Below are 23,457 nucleotides of genomic sequence, written 5' to 3' on the forward strand. Positions count from 1 at the left end.
TCGGAGCTTTCCTGAGACCGCGCTTGCCAGTTCCGCCCTGGTTCTGAGTTGATTTGGCTGTGGCATCTCGCAAACGTGTTCTTCGTGAATTAATTCCTCCCAGGTATTTAGAGGGGTTGAAGGGAGGGAGCTAGCGGATTTGAGTAGTGTGTTATGTGTTTTTTGAGTCCAGCAAACATATTGTGGAAGTACGGATAACCTGTGGACCAGGCAGTGTTCTGATGACAGGAGCAGAATTCCCGACCTGAAGAGGGAACTGGGTGGGGAGTCAGACGTTGAAGGCCAAGGTCTGGGCGGAAGGAGGTGATGCTGGAGTTCAGATCTGAATGATGAGGACGCGGCCAGGCCGAGATCTAGTGCTGACCCAGGTAGGAGGAGCAGCGTAGGCCTAAAGGACCGAGACTTAGAGTCACGGAAGGAAAAGTGTGGCTGGAACCCAGGAGGAAAAGTGTGGCTGGAACCCAGGAGGGGAGTGAGGCGTAGGTTACTTAGGTCGGCCAGAGCACTAGGGTCTTGGAGACAACGGTAGGGTGTTTGGGTTTTATTCTAAGCCCAGGGAAGCTGAGAACCTGCTGGCCAGGTCTGTGCTGAGAGCCCAGGAAAGGCAGTGGGCATGCTGTATCAGAGATGCCATCCTTTTGTTTAGTACAAATTAAGTGCTCCAGGGTGAGTTAGCATCTGTTGCCTCCGCTGTCCCCGGGATCACGGGTCTACTCACTCAGGATGCTTCAGGGTCGTGAGGGTTTCCTCGGAAGTTCTGTGTATCACTTCACCTGGGGCGTTCAAGCCAGGTGTTGGTTTGGGCTCCCAGTTGGATTCAAGAGTTCCTGATCGTTGCTGCACATGGCTTGCTTCCTGCTAAAAACAAAACAGAAAAGCCACAGCTCTGGGCAGAGAGCTCCAGCTCCCCATAGAATAGTGCTTGTTGTTCTTGGGGGAGGGGGAACCTGTCAGTGCTCATTCCACAGGCATCACTGCTCTTGAGTTTCAGCCTGAGAAAGCAATCCCGGCCACGTGACCGCCCAGATGCCAGGACTCACCTTCCTCTCCTGCTTCCGCAGGGGAAGCACTGCTGCGGGAATCAGTGGGTCAACCAGGCGTCACTTCTATCTCCTTCGGGCAACATTTTCTTTTTCAATAGAGGCAGTATCATGTAGTGATTAGGGGCAAGATCTCCCGAGCTTTGTGACCTTGAGCAGTTTCCAAAACTTGCTGTGCTGCAACTTCCCCCATCTGTAAAATGGGACCATAAGGACACCTGCCTTATTGCAGTGTAGCCTCGTCGAGATTAAACGAGTTATACTTACAGCATAGAAAACAGCGCCTGGTCCCGAGGAACTTTATTATTCTATCTTTATACCTCCTTGCCCACAGAGACCCAGAAGGAGGGAGGAAGGTACCCTTTGTGTACTTTTCTCAGGCCAGATGCGTTCTCATCCGGGAACTGCAGGGATGGGAGCGGTGGGAGTAGTTTGGAAAAAGCCTTTCAAACTGCTAATCAGCTTGGGTGACTCACCAGGATTTATTTCCTGTCTCTCCAGCTCCCAAACCCCGAAAGCCAGATGAGTCTTGAGGAATGGAAGGATAATCATGTTGTTAATGTCAATGAGGGTGACCTAATCTGGGGTTTTCCAAGACTTTCTGGGTAGTCAGGCTTGCAGAGAGTAAAGGATTCCACAGTCTGGGGTTTTGAATCTTGCTGATTGACAACTAGGGTGAGTCCTCTTATTTTTACAAACGAAGAAATATTCATTCATTCAACCAGTATTTCTTGAGTTGTCCAGATGCTATAGCAGGCGCATGGAAGACGAGAATGATGAGTATAAAGCCTGATTCGAGGGTTGCTCTGCAGAGACTTACATTCTGTGCCAGAGATGGCTGGCAACGGAGTAATCGCACAGGCACGTGATTGGAGCCCGTGGCAAGTGCTAGAAAATAGAAATACGAGGAGCTGCGGCCACTCTGGCCGGAGGCTGGGGTTGGACGAGGGGAGATGGGATCGGTGGAGTGAGGAGGGTTGGGAAGCCTTCCCAGGAGGGGTAACCACTGAGGTGAGTTTTGGAAGAACAAGGGTCAACTAAGGACAAGGAACTGAAAGTGCCCATCCCTGAGGCGGGTGGGGCTGAGGAGCTAGGCAGAGTAAAAGGGAAAGTTAAATGAATTCGTGAAAGCCTAAGGGATTCGGGGTGAGAGGCTGGAGAATTGGTTGGCAGGTAGCCACGTAAGGTTTTATAAAGGCATTTGGTCTTCAGGAGGGGTTTGTGGCTTCTGACAGAGGAAGGGAGGACATTGACAAGGGACCAGCGTGCTGGGGCGAGTTACCCAACCGCTGACATGCTGGGAGGACGGGCGTGCTGTGCTCCCCATTCCTGTCCCGGTCACCCCGCCTCCCACCGATGGCAGGGCCAGGCTTTGTTTTTTTTTTTTTTTTTTTTTTTTCTTTCTGAAGCTGGAAACGGGGAGAGACAGTCAGACAGACTCCCGCATGCGCCCCACCTGGCACGCCCACCAGGGGCGATGCTCTGCCCCTCCGGGGCGTCGCCCTGCCGCGACCAGAGCCACTCCAGCGCCTGGGGCAGAGGCCAAGGAGCCATCCCCAGCGCCCGGGCCATCTTTGCTCCAATGGAGCCTTGGCTGCGGGAGGGGAAGAGAGAGACAGAGAGGAAGGAGGGGGTGGGGGGTGGAGAAGCAAATGGGTGCTTCTCCTATGTGCCCTGGCCGGGAATCGAACCCAGGTCCCCCGCACGCCAGGCCGACGCTCTACCGCTGAGCCAACCGGCCAGGGCCCCAGGCTTTGTTTTAATGGCAAATGAGTAAATACGTTTGAAATATTTTGTTTATGGTATTATCTATAATACTTTTCTTTTTTGTGTGTGTGTGTATTTTTCTGAAGCTGGAAACGGGGAGAGACAGTCAGACAGACTCCCGCATGCGCCCGACCGGGATCCACCCGGCACGCTCACCAGGGGCAACGCTCTGCCCACCAGGGGGCGATGCTCTGCCCCTCCGGGGCTTCGCTCTGCCGCGACCAGAGCCACTCCAGCACGCTCTGCCCACCAGGGGGCGATGCTCTGCCCCTCCGGGGCTTCGCTCTGCCGCGACCAGAGCCACTCCAGCACCTGGCCATCTTTGCTCCAATGGAGCCTCGGCTGCGGGAGGGGAAGAGAGAGACAGAGAGGAAGGAGGGGGGCGGGGGGCGGAGAAGCAAATGGGCGCTTCTCTTATGTGCCCTGGCCGGGAATCGAACCCGGGTCCCCCGCACTCCAGGCCGACGCTCTACCGCTGAGCCAAACAACCAGGGCCATATAATACTTTGCTTTTCTAACGACACAGTGAAATATGTGTATGCTATAAAGAATTGAAAGTTTACAAATGTAAACACCGACCTGGGGCTGCACTGGGGACAACCATCTCTAGAGGCAACAATAAATATTGGTCTGTTTCAAAGCATTTGCCAACAACTGGAAAGCCTAGTTTTGTAACCTGCTTTCCCCCCCCCAATGTTTATTTTATTGATTTTTAGAGAGAGAGGAAGGGAGAGAGCAGGAGAAAGACAGGAACATCTGTTTCTGTACGTTCCCTGACCGGGGACCGAACCAGCAACCTCTGTGCTTCAGGACAATGTTTCTAAGCAACAGAGCTATCTGGCAAGCACTATAACCTGCTTTTTGAAAACTATTATATAAGACTTTCTCCTGATCATTAAACTATTCTAGAGAAGTTAATTTCTGGACCCTGGCCAGTTGGCTCAGTGGTAGAGCGTCGGCCTGGCGTGCAAGGGGTCCCGGGTTCGATTCCCGGCCAGGGCACACAGGAGAGGCGCCCATCTGCTTGTCCACCCCTCCCCCTCTCCTTCCTCTCTGTCTCTCTCTTCCCCTCCCGCAGCCGAGGCTCCAATGGAGCAAAAGATGGCTCGGGCGCTGGGGATGGCTCCTTGGCCTCTGCCCCAGGCGCTAGAGTGGCTCTGGTCGCGACAGAGCGACGCCCCGGGTGGGCAGAGCATCGCCCCCTGGAGGGCATGCTGGGTGGATCCCGGTTGGGCGCATACGGGAGTCTGTCTGACTGCCTCCCCGTTTACAGCTTCAGAAAAATACAAAAAAAAAAAAAAAAAAAAAAGTTAATTTCTAATGATTGTATAATATTTTATTTTATTTTTTTATATATTTTAAAGATTTTATTTATTCATCTGAAAGAGAGAGAGAGAGAGAGAGAGAGAGAGAAGGGAGGAGGAGCAGGAAGCCTCAACTCCCATATGTGCCTAGACCGGGTGAGCCCAGGGCTTCGAACCAGCAACCTCAGCATTTCCAGGTTGACACTTTATCCACTGCACCACCACAGGTCAGGCTGTATAATATTTTATTAAATTAACCAATCCCTATGGAGATATTTCTGTACTGTAGAATTTTCCAGTTATAACCCTGCATTATTAAAAAATCTTGTATTTAAATCATTGTTTTCAGCTCTGTTCATTTCCATAAGCTTAATTCCTTGAAGTGAAATTGTGTGGTCAAAACAAAGATGACTATTTTGTTATTTTTATGCTTTTTGGTTTTAAAACCAACTTTATTATATTTTTTTTATTTTATTTATTTTTTTTACAGAGAGACGGAGAGAGTCAGAGAGAGGGACAGACAGGGACAGAGAGAGATGGGAAGCATCAATCATCAGTTTTTTGTTGTGACACCATAGTTGTTCATTGATTGCTTTCTCATATGTGCCTTGACCACGGGCCTTCAGCAGACCGAGTAACCCCTTGCTCAAGCCAGAGACCTTGAGTCCAAGCTGGTGGGATTTTGCTCAAACCAGATGAGCCTGCGCTCAAGCTGGCAACCTCGGTGTCTTGAACCTGGGTCTTCTGCATCCCAGTCCAACACTCTATCCACTGGGCCACCGCCTAGTCAGGCTAAAACCAACTTTATTAAAATATAAGTGATGTACAGTGAAATGTATCCATTTAGAAAAAAATTGAGTTATATTTGACAACATTGTGTACATTTAAGGTATATAGTAGTCCCCCCTTTTCCTCAGGAGATACATTTCAAGACCTCCAAAGGATACCTGAAACCACATATATAAATTCTATATATGTTTTTCCTATATATACATTCCTATTACAAAGTTTAGTTTATAGTCACATCATGAGATGAACAACAACAATAATAAAACAGGACAATTATAACAAGACAGTCTAATAAAAGTTACATGAATGTGGTCTCTCTCTGTCTCAGAGTATCTTATTTATTTATTTATTTATTTATTTATTATTTTTTACAGAGACAGAGAGAGAGTGTCAGAGAGAGGGATAGACAGGGACAGACAGACAGGAACGGAGAGATGAGAAGCATCAATCATTAGTTTTTTGCTGCGCATCGCAACACCTTAATTGTTCATTGATTAGCCTCTCATACGTGCCTTGACCTCGGGCCTTCAGCAGACCGCGGGCCTTCAGCAGACCGAGTAAACCAGGGGTCCCCAAACTTTTTACACAGGGGGCCAGTTCACTGTCCCTCAGACCATTGGAGGGCCAGACTATAGAAAAAAACTATGAACAAATCCCTATGCACACTGCACATATCTTATTAATATTTTAAAGTAAAAAAAACAAAATGAGAACAAACACAAAATAAAGAACAAGTAAATTTAAATCAACAAACTGACCAGTATTTCAATGGGAACTATGCTCCTCTCATTGACCACCAATGAAAGAGGTACCCCTTCTGGAAGTGCAGTGGGGGCCGGATAAATGGCCTCAGGGGGCCGCATGCGGCCTGTGGGCCGTAGTTTGGGGACCCCTGGAGTAAACCCTTGCTTGAGCCAGCGACTTGGGCTCAAGCTGGTGAGCTTTTGCTCAAACCAGATGAGCCATCGCTCAAGCTGGCGACCCCGGGGTCTCGAACCTGGGTCTTCTGCATCCCAGTCCGACGCTCTATCCACTGCACCACCGCCCGGTCAGCTCAGAGTATCTTATTGTACTGTATTCACACTTCTTGTGATTATGTGAGCTTATAAAATCCCTGCATGAAGTGAAGTGAGGTGACTGACAGGTGTTGTGACATTGCGTGATGTTCAAGAGTTACTTGAACACAATAACTCAGATCCTGAGACAGTCGATCTGATAACCAAGATTAGCTACTAAGTGACTGGTGGGCAGGAGCACATCCAGCCCGGATGCATGGGCGTAAGGGATGACTCGTGCCCTAAGCGGCATGGAGCAAGACCGTGCGAGGCTTCTCAGGCTATTCAGAATGGAGTGCAACTTAAACCTTGTAAGTTGTTTATTTGTGAAATTTTCCATTTAATATTTTCTGTCTTCAGTTGGCCTCATGTAACTGCAGGTGTGCAAAGCAAAACCAAGTGGTAAAGGAGGACTAGTGTCCATCGTATTGATTTGATACATTTAAATTGCCATAGGATTGTCATAGTAGCATTAGCTAACATCTGTATAATGTCACGTAGTTATCATTTCTTCTAGTGTTAACAATGAAAAAGAATGAAGATTAAAAATAATCAACTATTTTGTGACCTAACCACAGAAAGAGAAGTTTGTGCTAAGATTTCACACGTTAGACGAGGCAGTACAGGAGCTACATGCATGGTATTTATGGAAGTCCACCACGCTGGGTGGTCATTCACAAAGAGAGCTGCAACTGTGGGAGAGAAGGAAATCACGGAGGGAGAGGGTAAGGCAAGCAGCTGCTCCACCTGTGTGTGGGGTGAACAGAGGGAGACAGCGTGGAAGTGGACTGGTGGAGGGGGACTGGGTGTGCCCCGGCGACTAAGGGGGGGCAACAACAGAATCAAAATATTCAACAGAGCCTGACCAGGCTGTGGCGCAGTGGATAGAGCATTAACCTGGGATGCTGAGGACCCAGTTTCAAACCCCCGAGATCGATGGCCTGAGCTCAGGCTCATCTGGCTTGAACATGGGGTCACCTGCTTGAGTGCAGGGTCGCTGGCTTGAGCATGAGATTGTAGATATTACCCCATTGTCTCTGGCTTGACCCAAGGCCACTGGCTTGAGGCCAAGGTTGCTAGCATGAGAAAGGGGTCACTGGCTTGGCTGGAGCCCCCTGGTCAAAGCTCGTAGGAGAAGCAATCAGTGAACAACAACAGTGTCACAAATACAAGTTGATGCTTCTCATCTCTCTCTCCCTTCCTATCTGTCTCTCTCTCTTGTTTAAAAAAATAAAAATATATTTAATTGAGACTACCCTGTGTGTTTTCAAAGGACAGCACGTACATTGCTAGTCTTTCTAGAGGAAAACGTTGCCTTCTCCCATACAGAAAACCCTTAGCATCTGGGAGACTGCCCCCAGAGGGAAGACTTTTGCAGAAAAGACCATTTTTCACCCCATATTGTTTCCATGTTGTCATCCCGTGAGAGGGCTGAGGCGTGAGCACTGGTAGACCTGGAGCTGATAGGCCCTCCGTTGGTTGCTGGAGGGCCCAGGTGACCCTCTGGTTTTCTGCGTTTCCTTTTAGAACGCTGTTTCCAAGTATGGAGCTCAGTTCCAAGGCAACTCCCAGCACGACGCCCTGGAGTTCCTGCTCTGGTTGCTGGACCGTGTGCACGAGGACCTGGAGAGCGCGTCCCCAGGGCCGGCGTCCGAGAAGGTCAGTCACTCTCAGAACAGCACGTTGCGCTTGATTTTCTTTGCTTCCCTTGAATAGTGACTCACCTCCTCAAAACTACATCTTGAAATTTGGATCCTTAGATTCCTGTGGGTTCTGGCTCCTGCATCCACTGTGCTGTTCTTGCCCCTTTCCTTTCGCTCTGCTTTGTAGACAATGCATCTCCCGCCACGGCAGTGTGTTCAACCTCTCCAACCTCAGAAATGTAGCGAAGAGGGTTTCCTTTCGGCTTCAGGTTTGAAGAATCTCCGTTTCGTCACTATTCGGCGCATTCGTGTGCTCTTCTTCTTTTTTTTTTAACAGACAGAGACAGAGAGAGAGTCAGAGAGAGGGATAGATAGGGACAGACAGACAGGAACGGAGAGAGATGAGAAGCATCAATCATCAGTTTTTCGTTGCAACGTCGTAGTTGTTCATTGATTGCTTTCCCATATGTGCCATGACCGCGGGCCTTCAGCAGACTGAGTAACCCCCTGCTCAAGCCAGTGACCTTGAGTCCAAGCTAGTCAGCTTTTTGCTCAAGCCAGATGAGCCCGTGCTCAAGCTGGCAACCCTGGGGTCTCGAACCTGGGTCCTTCCGCATCCCAGTCCGACGCTCTATCCACTGCACCACCACCTGGCCAGGCAGGAGATTCATTTTAAACAACAATATAATGGAATTAAAAGCTAAGCGTTGGACAGAGCTGCCAAAGCCTTACTCATGCCCAAGACAGCAGGGTGTCAGATGCACGGACCAAGGGAAGTAATGGTTGTACCGTCCTCGGTATTCCTCAGATCGCATCTTGGACTGTTAGATACAATGTAACTGTTGTCATTTATGGCGAGTGTTATGGTTCTTATCCTCGTTTATATATATATATACACACATCTGTCCTTATGTAGAAATCTATCTAGATAGATATCTATATAAATTTTATATATTGATATATACTTATTTATTTCGAGGGATTGGGTAACTTTTCCCAAAGCAACACAGATAAAGAAGGGACAAAATCAAGATTCAGGTTGGGGGTGGTTCTATCTTGAAAGCTTGTTTTCTTATTTTAAAAAGAACCACCTCAGTCACCTGCAAAACACACAGATGAAGCAAAGCAAAGACATCACCACAGTAGGACCTGAGAGGGGACAACTCCCAGGTTAAAGTGTTTCCCTGGGCTGTGGGGTTCTGGGGGATTTTTCTTTTACGTCCAGTGATTTTAAGTCTATCTTATTTAGACCCTCTTAGTTGCAAGTGACAAAAAATTTATCTTGATTCAACTTAAGGAAAGGACATTTATTGGCTTTCATACCTTGCAGGTCAGAAGGTTGAACCAGCTGTAGGCGAGGCTGGAGCCCAGTACACAGATGGTGTTCCCAGGCCTTTGACTCTCTGCCTCTGGTCTCTGGCTTCCTTCTCAGGCTGGCTCTGCCCACCTGGTGACAAGAGGGAAGAGGGACCCCTGAAATGCTTCCATGTTCTTTAGAGTTTGAAATTCTGGATAAAAGCCCAGGGAAGATGTGATTATCCTGGAGTGGTTCATGTGTCCATTGCTGGGCCGGTGGCCTGCAGAATGGGATGCTCTGATTGAGCATACCTGAGTCAGGTATGTGTGTGTGTGTGTGTGTGTGTGTGTGTGTGTGTGTGTGAACTCCACCCAAACTACATGGCCCAGGAGGGCTTCTTTAGCTTCTGACTAGGTTGCTTCCCCAAAGAAAGGAATGCTGAACAAATAAGCATGTCCACTAGACCAGTGGTCCCCAACCCCCCGGCCGCGGACCGGTACCGGTCCGTGGGCCATTTGGTACCAGTCCGCAGAGAAAGAATAAATAACTTACACTATTTCTGTTTTATTTATATTTAAGTCTGAACGATGTTTTATTTTTTATTTTTATATTTTATTATTATTATTATTTTTTGTATTTTTCTGAAGCTGGAAACAGGGAGAGACAGTCAGACAGACTCCCGCATGCGCCCGACCGGGATCCACCCGGCACGCCCACCAGGGGTGACGCTCTGCCCACCAGGGGGCGATGCTCTGCCCCTCCGGGGTGTCGCTCTGCCATGACCAGAGCCACTCTAGCGCCTGGGGCAGAGGCCAAGGAGCCATCCCCAGCGCCCGGGCCATCTTTGCTCCAGTGGAGCCTCGCTGCAGGAGGGGAAGAGAGAGACAGAGAGAAAGGAGAGTGGGAAAGGTGGAGAATTAAATGGGCACCTCTCCTGTGTGCCCTGGCCGGGAATCGAACCCGGGTCCCCCACATGCCAGGCCAACGCTCTACCGCTGAGTCAACCGGCCAGGGCATGTTTTATTTTTTAAAAATGACCAGATTCCCTCTGTTCCATCCGTCTAAGACTCACCTTTGACGCTTGTCTCGATCACGTGATACATTTATCCGTCCCACCCTAAAGGCCGGTCCGTGAAAATATTTTCTGACATTAAACTGGTCCGTGGCCCAAAAAAGGTTGGGGACCACTGCACTAGACTGTGTATTCCCTAATCTTAGAGTGAACACATTTTTAAATCACAGTGATATGTTTTTTAAAATAGATACTGTTTATTGAGTATTTGCTGTGTGCCACACATCCAATTTGCTGCTTTTCATGATTTATTTTGCTCCTGACACACAAGAGGCACTCAGTAAGCTCCGGAACGGCTGAATGAATTGAGTAGTTATCATGCTTTAATATCTGTAAGGATCGCTCACATGTTACAGTGACCAGGTATTTAGGTTACGTTGCCCAAAGTCACTCAGCTTCTACCTGGGAGAAAGAGACCTGAACCTGAGTCTCTTTGTGTCAAAGCCAACATGCTGGATCTCTTTCCTCAGCATGTGTGTCCTGCGCATGCTCAGTCCCCAGTGGGGGAGGGGGAGGAAGCCAGCTCGCTGCTTCGAAGGCCCTCCTGTCCTGTTCCCCTCTCCCTGCTCCCAGGCTGTGCTGGCAGCTCTTCCTATCGGGAACGTAGGAGGGATCAGCAGCCTTCTCAGTTTCTTTCTTTCTTTTCTTCCCTCCCTCCCTCCCTCCCTCCCTCCCTCCCTCCCTCCCTTCCTTCCTTCCTTCCTTCCTTCCTTCCTTCCTTCCTTCCTTCCTCTTCCTATCAGGAAAGTAGGAGGGATCAGCAGCCTTCTCAGTTTCTTTCCTTCCTTCCTTCCTTCCTTCCTTCCTTCCTTCCTTCCTTCCTTCCTTCTTTCCCTTAGAAAGATTTTATTTATTGATTTTAGAAAGTGGAGAAAGAGAGAGAAGGGGGGCAGGCAGGAGCAGGAAGCATCAACTTAGCTTGCAGGAAGCAATAGTAGCTGCTTCTTGTATGTACCTTGACCCAGCAAGCCCTGGGTTTCGAACCAGTGACCTCAGCATTCCAAGTTGATTCTTTATCCAGGGTGCCACCACAGGTCAGGCTCAATTGTCTTTCAATTTTCCTGTTTGTCCCTTGGTGGCAGGTAGAAGCAAGATAACAGAGATGTTAAGTAACTTGCCCCAGGTCACACAGCAAGTAAGTGGGAGAGCCAGGATCCAATCTAGGAAATAAAACTTCTAGAACAGGGCTTCTTAACCTCAGCACTTTCGACATTTGGTGCTGGGCAACTCTTTGTTGTGGCGGCTGCCCTGTGCCTTGTAGCATCCCCCACCCAGTAGATGCCAGTGGCACTCCCAGTTGTGATTGATAAATAAAGTGTCTCCAGACATTGCCAAATGTCCTCTGGGGGACAAAAACACAGCACCCTCTTTCTGTCGAGAGCCTCTGCTTTCAGCCAGACCTTTCTTTCAGATAACATTGACTGTATTTATGCCAAGAGAGCTGCAAATAATTTTATTTTTTTTAACAACTTCAAGACCCATGGGAGATGCAGCCATAATTCCGATTTCCAATACACCTCACTATTACGTGTTCTTCACACTCTAACCAGAGTGATTGTTTCAGAAAGGAAACAAGGTCATGTCACTGTTCTGCTTAAATTCCTTGGTGGCTTCCGGCCCTGGCCGGTTGGCTCAGTGGTAGAGCGTCGGCTTAGCGTGCGGAGGACCCGGGTTCGATTCCCGGCCAGGGCACACAGGAGAAGCGCCCATTTGCTTCTCCACCCCTCCGCCACGCTTTCCTCTCTGTCTCTCTCTTCCCCTCCCACAGCCGAGGCTCCATTGGAGCAAAGATGGCCCGGGCGCTGGGGATGGCTCTGTGGCCTCTGCCCCAGGCACTAGAGTGGCTCTGGTCGCATCATGGCGTCACCCAGGATGGGCAGAGCATCGCCCCTTGGTGGGCAGAGCGTCGCCCCATGGTGGGCGTGCCGGGTGGATCCCGGTCGGGCGCATGCGGGAGTCTGTCTGACTGTCTCTCCCTGTTTCCAGCTTCAGAAAAATGAAGAAAAAAAAAAAAAAAGACAAAAAAAAAAATTCCTTGGTGGCTTCCTGTGACACTTAAAACAAAATCCTGGGCCGGCCATCACTTAGCCTGGTTCCAGGCCCCTCTGCCCCCCCCCCCATTGTTCTGGCCACACTGGCTCCTTCCCCCTTTAATAGGCCAAGCATGCTAGGCGTCCACTTTGACCAGGCAAGAACAGGGGTGGCGGTTGGCCAGAGACAGGAGCTTGCCCAGCTATTAATTTGACCTGATTGAAACCAGAAAAAGCTCTTTTTCTCTGTCTGGGGGTCAAAGCCTCTATTGAAACCTGCTGTCAGAATAATTGGGCCACCCACGGAGGCCTGGCTGCTCATGCTTGAAGGGAAGGAGAGGAGAGAGCTGGTGGGGTGATGTAGCATGAAACTTCATGTTCCATTCCAGAAGGAAAGGGACCATCCTCTGTGTAACTGAACAATGTTTTCTTTTTTGAGGTTATTTCTGTTTCAAAACATAAAAGCCATAGAGCTAGATTTATTGAAACTAACAGAAAACAGAAGGATCGCTTTCTTCTCTGTCACCGGAATAATTCTCAAATGTTTTTCATGTGGCAGAAAGGGCATATTTTTACTCTGCTCACGACACTGTTGCACAAGCGGTCCTTTTGACAGTTTACCTGGGAGAAAATGCCACTTTTACAGAATGAAGAAAGGGAGGAGGCTGGCGAGAGGACCGGGAAGCCAGTGCTCATTGAGCACCTACTATGTGCCAGGCAGGATACACACACACACACACATCATCTTTTCAGATGTTAACGATGGCCCCATGAGGTGGATGTGATACTCCTATTTTTTTTTCTTTCTTTTAGATGGGGAATGAGGCTCAGAAAGGTTGAGGGTCACTTGGCCAGCAGAGTAGGGCCAGCCTGGTCTGACCGCACAGTCCAGGCTTTGTGAAGGACCCTCTGCTGCCTGTTAGCCCAGGCTCGTTGGGGAGTTTATCTTTCCACGACCCCATCCGTGGGTGAGCTTGTCCGCCGCTGCTCCCACTGTGCGACCTTATCGCCCTGGTGCGGAAGCAGCCTGCATCCTTGTGAGGTCGTCTGCTGACTCAAGAAAGGAGGGAGCTCATGAGAAGGCGAAGGGGCAGCATGCAAGGTCAGCAGGAAGGCTGAGGAACCAGGCTCGGGACCCCCGAGAGCCAGGCAGCTCTGGGGGTGGAGGGCGGTCTCACTGGCAGGCTCTCTTCTGGCCTGGAATCTGCCAGAACCACTGTTTTCAGCTCTTTGGTCACTCTGCTTGTGGTTCCCAATGGCCGTCTTATCAGACTAGCTTCCGTCACGGGCCTGTCCTTTGGTAAGGGAGGGCGGGACCCCTGGTTAGAAAGCCTTCCCCACCTCCCCACGGGCTAGATTGGACTCAGCGTTCCAAAAGGGATGCTGCTACCAGAAGGGAGTGAATGCTGGGCCGCCCAGCATACCGGTGTCCGCTCTGCACCTGACTTCTCTCTCCTCCGAGCCCCTCATTTATCAGCTGTGAGAGGTCGCTGCCTGGAGCTGGGTCGCCCTCCAGCTCGGCAAGCCCTTCCCTGACCCACGTCTGTCGACTCTGCTGATGGAACAGACTGGAAGCTTGGAGCTGGTCCCGTCTCTCTGCTCCCTTTTCCTCCCTCCGTGCCCCGATCGGGTGCCCAGTCGCGAGCTGCACACACAGGGGCGTCTGAGTCCATCCCTCCTCACCCTTCTTGCAGCTCCTGCCCTAGCTCCCCCTGTGGTGAGCGGGGCCTTGAGCCTCCGACTCCCTGTCTCAACTCCAGGCTTCCTCTCCTTCATCCTGTGCACGTCTGCCAAGGTAGAGCATCTCTCCCTGCGTGCGGCCCCCACGAGGTCCGGAACCCTCGCTGCTGCTCCCCGTGTGTAACAACTACGTTTTTTTTTTGTTGTTGTTGTTTATTTGTTTTAATTATTTTTAATGGGGCGACATCAATAAATCAGGATACATATATTCAAAGATAACAACTCCAGGTTATCTTGTCGTTCACTTATGTTGCATACCCATCACCCAAAGTCAGATTGTCCTCTGTCACCTTCTATCTAGTTTTCTTTGTGCCCCTCCCCCTTTCCCTTTCCCTTTCCCTCTTCCCCCTCCCCCCGTAACCACCACACTCTTATCAATGTCTGTTAGTTTCACTTTTATGTCCCACCTACTTATGGAATAATGCAGTTCCTGTTTTTTTCTGATTTACTTATTTCACTTCGTATAATGTTATCAAGATCCCACCATTTTGCTGTAAATGATCCGATGTCATCATTTCTTATGGCTGAGTAGTATTTCATAGTGTATATGTGCCACATCTTCTTTATCCAGTCGTCTATTGACGGGCTTTTTGGTTGTTTCCATGTCCTGGCCACTGTGAACAATGCTGCAATGAACATGGGGCTGCATGTGTCTTTACGTATCAATGTTTCTGAGTTTTTGGGGTATATACCCAGTAGAGGGATTGCTGGGTCATAAGGTAATTCTATTTTCAGTTTTTTGAGGAACCACCATACTTTCTTCCATAATGGTTGTACTACTTTACATTCCCACCAACAGTGTATGAGGGTTCCTTTTTCTCCACAGCCTCTCCAACATTTGCTATTACCTGTCTTGTTAATAACAGCTAATCTAACAGGTGTGAGGTGGTATCTCATTGCAGTTTTGATTTGCATTTCTCTAATAACTAAAGAAGATGAGCATCTTTTCATATATCTGTTGGCCATTTGTATTTCTTCCTGGGAGAAGTGTCTGTTCATGTCCTCTTCCCATTTTTTTATTGGATTGTTTGTTTGTTTGTTGTTGAGTTTTATGAGTTCTTTGTATATTTTGGATATTAGGCCCTTATCTGAGCTGTTGTTTGAAAATATCATTTCCCATTTAGTTGGCTGTCTGTTTATTTTGTTATCAGTTTCTCTTGCTGAGCAAAAACTTCTTAGTCTGATGCAGTCCCATTCATTAATTTTTGCCTTCACTTCTCTTGCCATTGGAGTCAAATTCATAAAATGCTCTTTAAAACCTAGGTCCATGAGTTTAGTACCTATGTCTTCTTCTATGTTCTTAATTAACAACTACGTTTAAACAGTGCTTACTGTGCGCCAGCCACTGCTCTTGAGTACTTTATGTCTATTAACCCTTTTCATCTCAAAGCCTTCCCATCAGATCCTTATCATCATTCATTATCTCTTTATTACCGTCGGGAAACCTTGGGGCAAAGAGTGAATGAAGTAAGTTGCTTAGCTGGATCAGAGGCTGGGTAACCCTACCAGCTCAGTGCCAGGTCAGGGACTTGAACCCAGACAGTCTGACTCCAGCGTTTAATGTTTAACTCCGGTCCTGCGCCGGGTCTGGACCAGCTGGTCCCCTTTGGGACGCCGAAGGCCCCGCCCGGGGCGGCTCCGACACCTGCTGCGGCCTGTTTCCCACTTGACTTTGCACATCCTGTATTCTGGTCACACGGGGCTCAATAAAGTAGTGGGGCAAGAAAGAGGGACCGTTCTGAGTGTTTGTTATTCTTATTTGTTCCACGATTATGAAAAATTTCAAACATGGGGACAGATTGAATTAATGACATAGTGACTATCTCATACCTACCACCTCGATTCTATAATTTGTATTTTCCTAACATTCCTTTATCACCTGTTAATGCAACGGCTCGTCCCTCTGTCCGCCCATCTCTCCCTCTTTGTTTTCCTCATCTTATATATATATATATATATATATATATATATATATATATATATATATATATTTTTTTTTTAATTTATTGTTTACAGAGACAGAGAGTAAGTCAGAGAGAGGGATAGACAGGGACAGAGAGACAGAAACGGAGAGAGATGAGAAGCATCAATCATTAGTTTTTCATTGCGCGTTGCAACACCTTAGTTGTTCATTGATTGCTTTCTCATACGTGCCTTGACCGCGGGCCTTCAGCAGACTGAGTAACCCCTTGCTGGAGCTAGCAACCTTGGGTTCAAGCTGGTGGGCTTTTGCTCAAGCCAGATAAGCCCACGCTCAAGCTGGCGAGCTCGGGATCTCGAACCTGGGTCCTCTGCATCCCAGTTTGACGCTCTATCCACTGCGCCACCGCCTGGTTAGGCCTCATCTTATATTTTTGACGCATTTGAAATTAAGTTTCCGACATTGGTAAACTTCACCCCCAAACTCTTCACACGTGTTCCTTCCTCCGGCTCTCGGAAGATGCCGGCGGTGAAGGCCACCGTGGTGGCCACAAGCCAGGGACTGCCGGCAGCCCCAGAGGCCGGAGGGAGGCCCGCATGGAGTCTGGACGCTGGAGGAGGCAGGGACACCGGAGCAAGTGCAGGCTGGCCAGCCCCTCGATGCGGGGCCGGTGTTGCCGAGTTTGGTTTCTGGCCTTGACAACTAAGAGAGAAGACAGGTCCGTTATTTTCAGCCACCAGTGGTAATTGGCTGTGGCAATCACAGGAGACAAACACAACACAGGAGAACACTAGGAAGGCTGAAACAGAGCCACCATGCGGACTGAAAGAGGCCATGGCTCACTCTCAGGATCCAGGGGGTGTGTCTGAGGACGATGGTGGCCATGGCTCACTCTCAGGGGCCAGGGGGTGTGTCAGGGAATGATGGTGGCCATGGCTCACTCTCAGGGGTCCAGGGGTGTGTCAGAGAATGATGGTGGCCATGGCTCACTCTCAGGAGCCAGGGGGTGTGTCAGAGAATGATGGTGGCTATGGCTCACTCTCGGGCTAGGTGTGTCAGAGAATGATGGTGGCCATGGCTCACTCTCAGGGGCCAGGGTGTGTGTCTGAGAATGATGGTGGCCATGGCTCACTCTCAGGGGCCAGGGGGTGTGTCAGAGAATGATGGTGGCCATTGCTCACTCTCAGGGCAGGGGGTGTGTCTGAGAATGATGGTGGCCATGGCTCACTCTCGGGCTAGGTGTGTCAGAGAATGATGGTGGCCATGGCTCACTCTCAGGGGCCAGGGGGTGTGTCAGGGAATGATGGTGGCCATGGCTCACTCTCAGGGGCCAGGGGGTGTGTCAGGGAATGATGGTGGCCATGGCTCACTCTCAGGGGCCAGGGGGTGTGTCAGAGAATGATGGTGGCCATGGCTCACTCTCAGGGGCCAGGGGGTGTGTCTGAGAATGATGGTGGCCATGGCTCACTCTCAGGGGCCAGGGGGTGTGTCAGAGAATGATGGTGGCCATGGCTCACTCTCAGGGGCCAGGGGGTGTGTCTGAGATGATGGTGGCCATGGCTCACTCTCAGGGGCCAGGGGGTGTGTCTGAGATGATGGTGGCCATGGCTCACTCTCAGGGGCCAGGGGGTGTGTCTGAGATGATGGTGGCCATGGCTCACTCTCAGGGGCCAGGGGGTGTGTCAGAGAATGATGGTGGCCATGGCTCACTCTCAGTGGCCAGGGGGTGTGTCTGAGAATGATGGTGGCCATGGCTCACTCTCAGGGGCCAGGAGATGTGTCAGGGAATGATGGTGGCCATGGCTCACTCTCAGGGGCCAGGGGGTGTGTCAGAGAATGATGGTGGCCATGGCTCACTCTCAAGGGCCAGGGGGTGTGTCAGGGAATGATGGTGGCCATGGCTCACTCTCAGGGGCCAAGGGGTGTGTCAGAGAATGATGGTGGCCATGGCTCACTCTCAGGGGCCAGGGGGTGTGTCTGAGATGATGGTGGCCATGGCTCACTCTCAGGGGCCAGGGGGTGTGTCTGAGATGATGGTGGCCATGGCTCACTCTCAGGGGCCAGGGGGTGTGTCAGAGGATGATGGTGGCCATGGCTCACTCTCAGGGGCCAGGGGGTGTGTCTGAGATGATGGTGGCCATGGCTCACTCTCAGGGGCCAGGGGGTGTGTCTGAGATGATGGTGGCCATGGCTCACTCTCAGGGGCCAGGGGGTGTGTCAGAGAATGACGGTGGCCATGGCTCACTCTCAGTGGCCAGGGGGTGTGTCTGAGAATGATGGTGGCCATGGCTCACTCTCAGGGGCCAGGGGGTGTGTCAGGGAATGATGGTGGCCATGGCTCACTCTCAGGGGCCAGGGGGTGTGTCAGAGAATGATGGTGGCCATGGCTCACTCTCAAGGGCCAGGGGGTGTGTCAGGGAATGATGGTGGCCATGGCTCACTCTCAGGGGCCAAGGGGTGTGTCAGAGAATGATGGTGGCCATGGCTCACTCTCAAGGGCCAGGGGGTGTGTCAGGGAATGATGGTGGCCATGGCTCACTCAGGGGCCAGGGGGTGTGTCTGAGAATGATGGTGGCCATGGCTCACTCTCAGGGGCCAGGGGGTGTGTCAGGGAATGATGGTGGCCATGGCTCACTCTCAGGGGCCAGGGGATGTGTCAGGGGATGATGGTGGCCATGGCTCACTCTCAGGGGCCAGGGGGTATATCTGAGGACGATGGTGGCCATGGCTCACTCAGGGGCCAGGGGGTGTGTCTGAGAATGATGGTGGCCATGGCTCACTCTCAGGGGCCAGGGGGTGTGTCAGGGAATGATGGTGGCCATGGCTCACTCTCAGGGGCCAGGGGGTGTGTCAGGAAATGATGGTGGCCATGGCTCACTCTCAGGGGCCAGGGAGTGTGTCAGAATGATGGTGACCATGGCTCACTCTCAGGGGCCAGGGTGTGTGTCAGAGAATGACGGTGGTCATGGCTCACTCTCAGGGGCCAGGGGGTGTGTCAGAGAATGACGGTGGCCATGGCTCACTCTCAGGGGCCAGGGTGTGTGTCAGAGAATGACGGTGGTCATGGCTCACTCTCAGGGGCCAGGGTGTGTGTCAGAGAATGACGGTGGTCATGGCTCACTCTCAGGGGCCAGGGGGTGTGTCAGGGAATGATGGTGGCCATGGCTCACTCTCAGAGGCCAGGAGATGTGTCAGGGAATGATGGTGGCCATGGCTCACTCTCAGGGGCCAGGGGGTGTGTCAGAGAATGATGGTGGCCATGGCTCACTCTCAGGGGCCAGGGGTATATCTGAGGACGATGGTGGCCATGGCTCACTCTCAGGGGCCAGGGGGTGTGTCTGAGAATGATGGTGGCCATGGCTCACTCTCAGGGGCCAGGGGATGTGTCAGGGGATGATGGTGGCCATGGCTCACTCTCAGGGGCCAGGGGGTATGTCTGAGAATGATGGTGGCCATGGCTCACTCTCAGGGGCCAGGGGGTGTGTCTGAGAATGATGGTGGCCATGGCTCACTCTCAGGAGCCAGGGGGTGTGTCAGGGAATGATGGTGGCCATGGCTCACTCTCAGGGGCCAGGGGGTGGGTCTGAGAATGATGGTGGCCATGGCTCACTCTCAGGGGCCAGGGGGTGTGTCTGAGAATGATGGTGGCCATGGCTCACTCTCAGGGGCCAGGGGGTATGTCTGAGAATGATGGTGGCCATGGCTCACTCTCAGGGGCCAGGGGGTGTGTCTGAGAATGATGGTGGCCATGGCTCACTCTCAGGGGCCAGGGGGTGTGTCAGGGAATGATGGTGGCCATGGCTCACTCTCAGGGGCCAGGGGTTGTGTCTGAGATGATGGTGGCCATGGCTCACTCTCAGGGGCCAGGGGGTGTGTCAGGGAATGATGGTGGCCATGGCTCACTCTCAGGGGCCAGGGGGTGTGTCTGAGGACAATGGTGGCCATGGCTCACTCTCAGGGGCCAGGGGTTGTGTCTGAGATGATGGTGGCCATGGCTCACTCTCAGGGGCCAGGGGGTGTGTCTGAGATGATGGTGGCCATGGCTCACTCTCAGGGGCCAGGGGGTGTGTCTGAGATGATGGTGGTCTGGTGAAGGCTGGCTGACTGGAAAATGTGGCCAGAAACGGCTTAGTTGGTGGAGAACGTGGTACAGACGTGTCTGCAGTCACGGCGGTGCACCCCAGTGCAATGTTCTGAGGCGCCTGTGCCCACGAGGCCCAGCAGGGCGGAGAGAAAGGACAGGGTAGCCAGTTCAGAGGTGGTGACGGAGGCCGGGTGAGTCATGCATCTGCTCTCTCTCTCTCAGCACGTCGTCTCTCTCAGGGGGTTTGGGGAGTCGGGAGACTGGAGGAGCAAGGAATTATGGTAAAGACAACACTGAAGGTCCCGACTGTGCAGAGTCCAGGCCCAGGAAGGGGCGACGGGGCCCAGGAGGAGGCCGAGACTCCGCGGGTCGGAAGCAGCGGCGTGTGGGAGGTGCGTTAACTGGCTTCCTTCCCTGCTCTCTTCGCAGCTTCAGCCCGAAGCCAGCAAAACTTCCGAGAACCACCTGTCGCCACCGGCCCAGCTTTCTCTCGGTCAAAGCTTTGTGCGAAGCCACTTCCAAGCACAGTATAGGTAAGCACGGGACGTGGTCAGAGTCACCCAGGAGTTCGGCCGTGTTCTATGCCGGACACCCGTCTCCCCTGGCCAGGGTTACCTTGAGATTACATAACAGCAGAAGCCACAGACACCCTCCTTTCTCCCCATTATTAATTCAAATTAATCACTCAGCCCTATGGCTTCTGGTCAGTAGTGTTTCTTCTCTCCTTGCTGGTTTCTGGGCCTCCCCTGCCCCCACTGAAGGAGGGCCAGAGTGAGGGTGGTTCTGCAGATTGTGACTGCAGAGGCCCGGGTCCCCCAGCACCCAGTCTCGCTGGGTGAGACCCTTTCTATTTGTTCTTTGTAGCCAGAGAGCCCAGTTTAACAAGTGATTATGAGTTCAGGATTTCCCAGCATTCTACAGGACATAAAAAATAAAAGTAGGCCTGACCTGTGGTGGCGCAGTGGATAAAGCATTGACCTGGAAATGCTGAGGTCGCCGGTTCGAAACCCTGGGCTTGCCTGGTCAAGGCACATATGGGAGTTGATGCTTCCAGCTTCTCCCCCCCCCTTCTCTCTCTCTGTCTCTCCCTCTCCTTTCTAAAATGAATAAATAAATTTAAAAAAATGTATATAATTGCATAGCCTTCAACTTCAGAAAAGTTCTCTTTGGGCTTTTGTCTATGACAGTTCAGAGATTCATATAAAGCAGAATATTTTTAAGTATTGCAATGTGTCTTTTTTTCATATAAATATGAAACCATATTTTATTCTACATTAGACACTTAGAAGCAATTTACCAAGTTATTTTTTAAATATTTCAATTACAGGCCCTGGCCAGTTGGCTCAGCGGTAGAGCGTCGGCCTAGCGTGCGGAGGACCCGGGTTCGATTCCCGGCCAGGGCACACAGGAGAAGCGCTCATTTGCTTCTCCACCCCTCCGCCGCGCTTTCCCTCTCTGTCTCTCTCTTCCCCTCCCGCAACCAAGGCTCCATTGGAGCAAAGATGGCCCGGGCGCTGGGGATGGCTCTGTGGCCTCTGCCCCAGGCGCTAGAGTGGCTCTGGTCGCAACATGGCGACGCCCAGGATGGGCAGAGCGTCGCCCCCTGGTGGGCAGAGCGTCGCCCCTGGTGGGCATGCCGGGTGGATCCCGGTCGGGCGCATGCGGGAGTCTGTCTGACTGTCTCTCCCTGTTTCTAGCTTCAGAAAAATGAAAAAAAAAAAAAAAAAAAATTTCAATTACAGTTACAATATTTTTTTTAAAATTTTTTTTGTATTTTTCCGAAGCTGGAAACGGGGAGGCAGTCAGACAGACTCCCGCATGCGCCCGACTGGGATCCACCCAGCATGCCCACCAGGGGGCGATGCTCTGCCGCAATCAGAGCCATTCTAGCGCCTGAGGCAGAGGCCACAGAGCCATCCTCAGCGCCCGGGCAAACTTTGCTCCAGTGGAGCCTTGGCTGCGGGAGGGGAAGAGAGAGACAGAGAGGAAGGAGAGGGGGAGGGGTGGAGAAGCAGATGGGCGCTTCTCCTGTGTGCCCTGGCCGGGAATTGAACCCGGGACTCCTGCACGCCAGGCCAACGCTCTACCACTGAGCCAACCGGCCAGGGCTTACAATATTATTTTATATTAGTTTCGGGTGTAGGGCGTAGTGGTTATATAATTTGTAAAATGGTCCCCCTAATAAGCCTAGTGCCCACCTGGTGCTCTACATGGTTCATACGATATTATTAACTGTGTTCCCTATGCTGTGCCTTCCTGCTGTTACTACTGTGCTGTACTCCATGACTGTTTGGTAACTACCCGTTCATACATCTTAATCCCTTCAGCTTCTTCACCCAGCCCCTTGGCCCCTCCCATCTGGCAACAGTCAAAACGTTCTCTACGAGTCTGTTTCTGTTTTGTCTTTCTATCTTGTTCTTTAGATTCCACAGATAAGTGAAGTCATATGGTATTTGTCTTTGTCTTATTTCACTCACCATACAGTATTCCATTATTTTAATGAAAGTACTCATTTCAGTCAGAGGTCAGAAAGGGGAGAACCCCCGTTGGCTTCTCAGAGAGGAGGTGTGTGCCTTTTGATGGGCTCTGAAGGATGACTGGGACTGAATGGGCGGGGACCTAGTCAACAGGAATGAGACATGCGTAGGGGTGGGTATGGGCACAACCATCAGGACGGGGGAGCCCATTGTTACAGAGAACACCCTCCGAGCGGCAGGTTCCTTCGGATTTGTTTATGTTTATTCCCTCTAAGAGCCTCAGGAGATGAGCCAGTCTGGGACGCTGGGCTCTCTGTGAGCTCACACAGAGTGAGTGGCGGGACCGGGGTCTGCCCCTTGGCAGAGCTCTCTCGGAAGCACGGTCCTGCCCTTGCTTCTTTGTGATTCTCCCTCTCCTGTTGCTTCTCCATCTCACCTTGTTTTAAGTCAAGATCCTCTGCTGCTACTTCGGTTGCACAGAAACTCTGCCTTCCGGTTCTGCATTACGGATACCGAGCGATTCTTAAAGTATTTTTCTTCTGGGTGCTGCATCCACTCATTTTCAGAGGTGGGCTTTTCTCTGCGTCTTCTGGACACACACGTCTCTCTTTTACTTAGCTGTGTTTTTCATAGGACTTCTGTTGTTGTTTTTCCTCTTATTTACTTTAAGCCGGTGAACAATTATTCAGTGTTCTAGAATTCACTTATTTATAGCCATGTACTTCCATACTTTTCTTTTTTTTTTTTTTTTAAGATTTTATTTATTCATTTTAGAGAAGGGGGGAGAAAGAAAAGGGGGAGGAGCAGGAAGCCTCAACTCCCATATGTGCCTTGACCGGGCAAGCCCAGGGTTTTGAACCGGCGACCTCAGTGTTCCAGGTCAATGCTTTATCCACTGCGCCACCACAGGTCAGGCTACTTCCATACTTTTCATTATGACTCTATACTTGTATCCTTTGTGTTTGGGAAGGAGGAGATCACTTAAAATTGCCCAGAGACTTTCTTGGATTAGGATTTATATTCAGTAATTGCCAAGAAAGTTAACCAGACGTGATCACTGTCTTTGAGATGATTGTTTATTTAGAAAGACCAAATAGTCTGAAACACTTTGGGAAGATGCTCAAGTGGCTTTTCACTGAAGCGGAAAATCCACAGCACCCGAGAAGTTCTCTGCGTCCCTGCCCGGCCGCAGTGGTGGGGGGATGACAGGGGGGCATTCCCCTTCTGCCCTTGGTGGG

The 23,457-nt window shown here is 50.9% G+C and overlaps 1 protein-coding gene across 4 annotated transcripts in view; it reads left to right on the forward strand.

The window, feature by feature from the left end:
* Window positions 1–23,457, forward strand: part of USP43 (ubiquitin specific peptidase 43) — a 68,087-nt gene that overhangs the window by 809 nt on the left and 43,821 nt on the right. For 3 of the 4 annotated variants that reach the window (XM_066364868.1, XM_066364863.1, XM_066364864.1), the window contains exons 2-3: window positions 7,483–7,614; window positions 20,172–20,275. In XM_066364868.1, the coding sequence (XP_066220965.1) occupies window positions 7,483–7,614; window positions 20,172–20,275 (236 nt within the window). The remainder of the gene's footprint in view (window positions 1–7,482; window positions 7,615–20,171; window positions 20,276–23,457) is intronic. The other variant, XM_066364867.1, reaches the window with a different exon arrangement.

Source organism: Saccopteryx leptura, chromosome 2 (genome assembly GCF_036850995.1).
Source record: "Saccopteryx leptura isolate mSacLep1 chromosome 2, mSacLep1_pri_phased_curated, whole genome shotgun sequence".
NCBI lineage: Eukaryota > Metazoa > Chordata > Mammalia > Chiroptera > Emballonuridae > Saccopteryx > Saccopteryx leptura.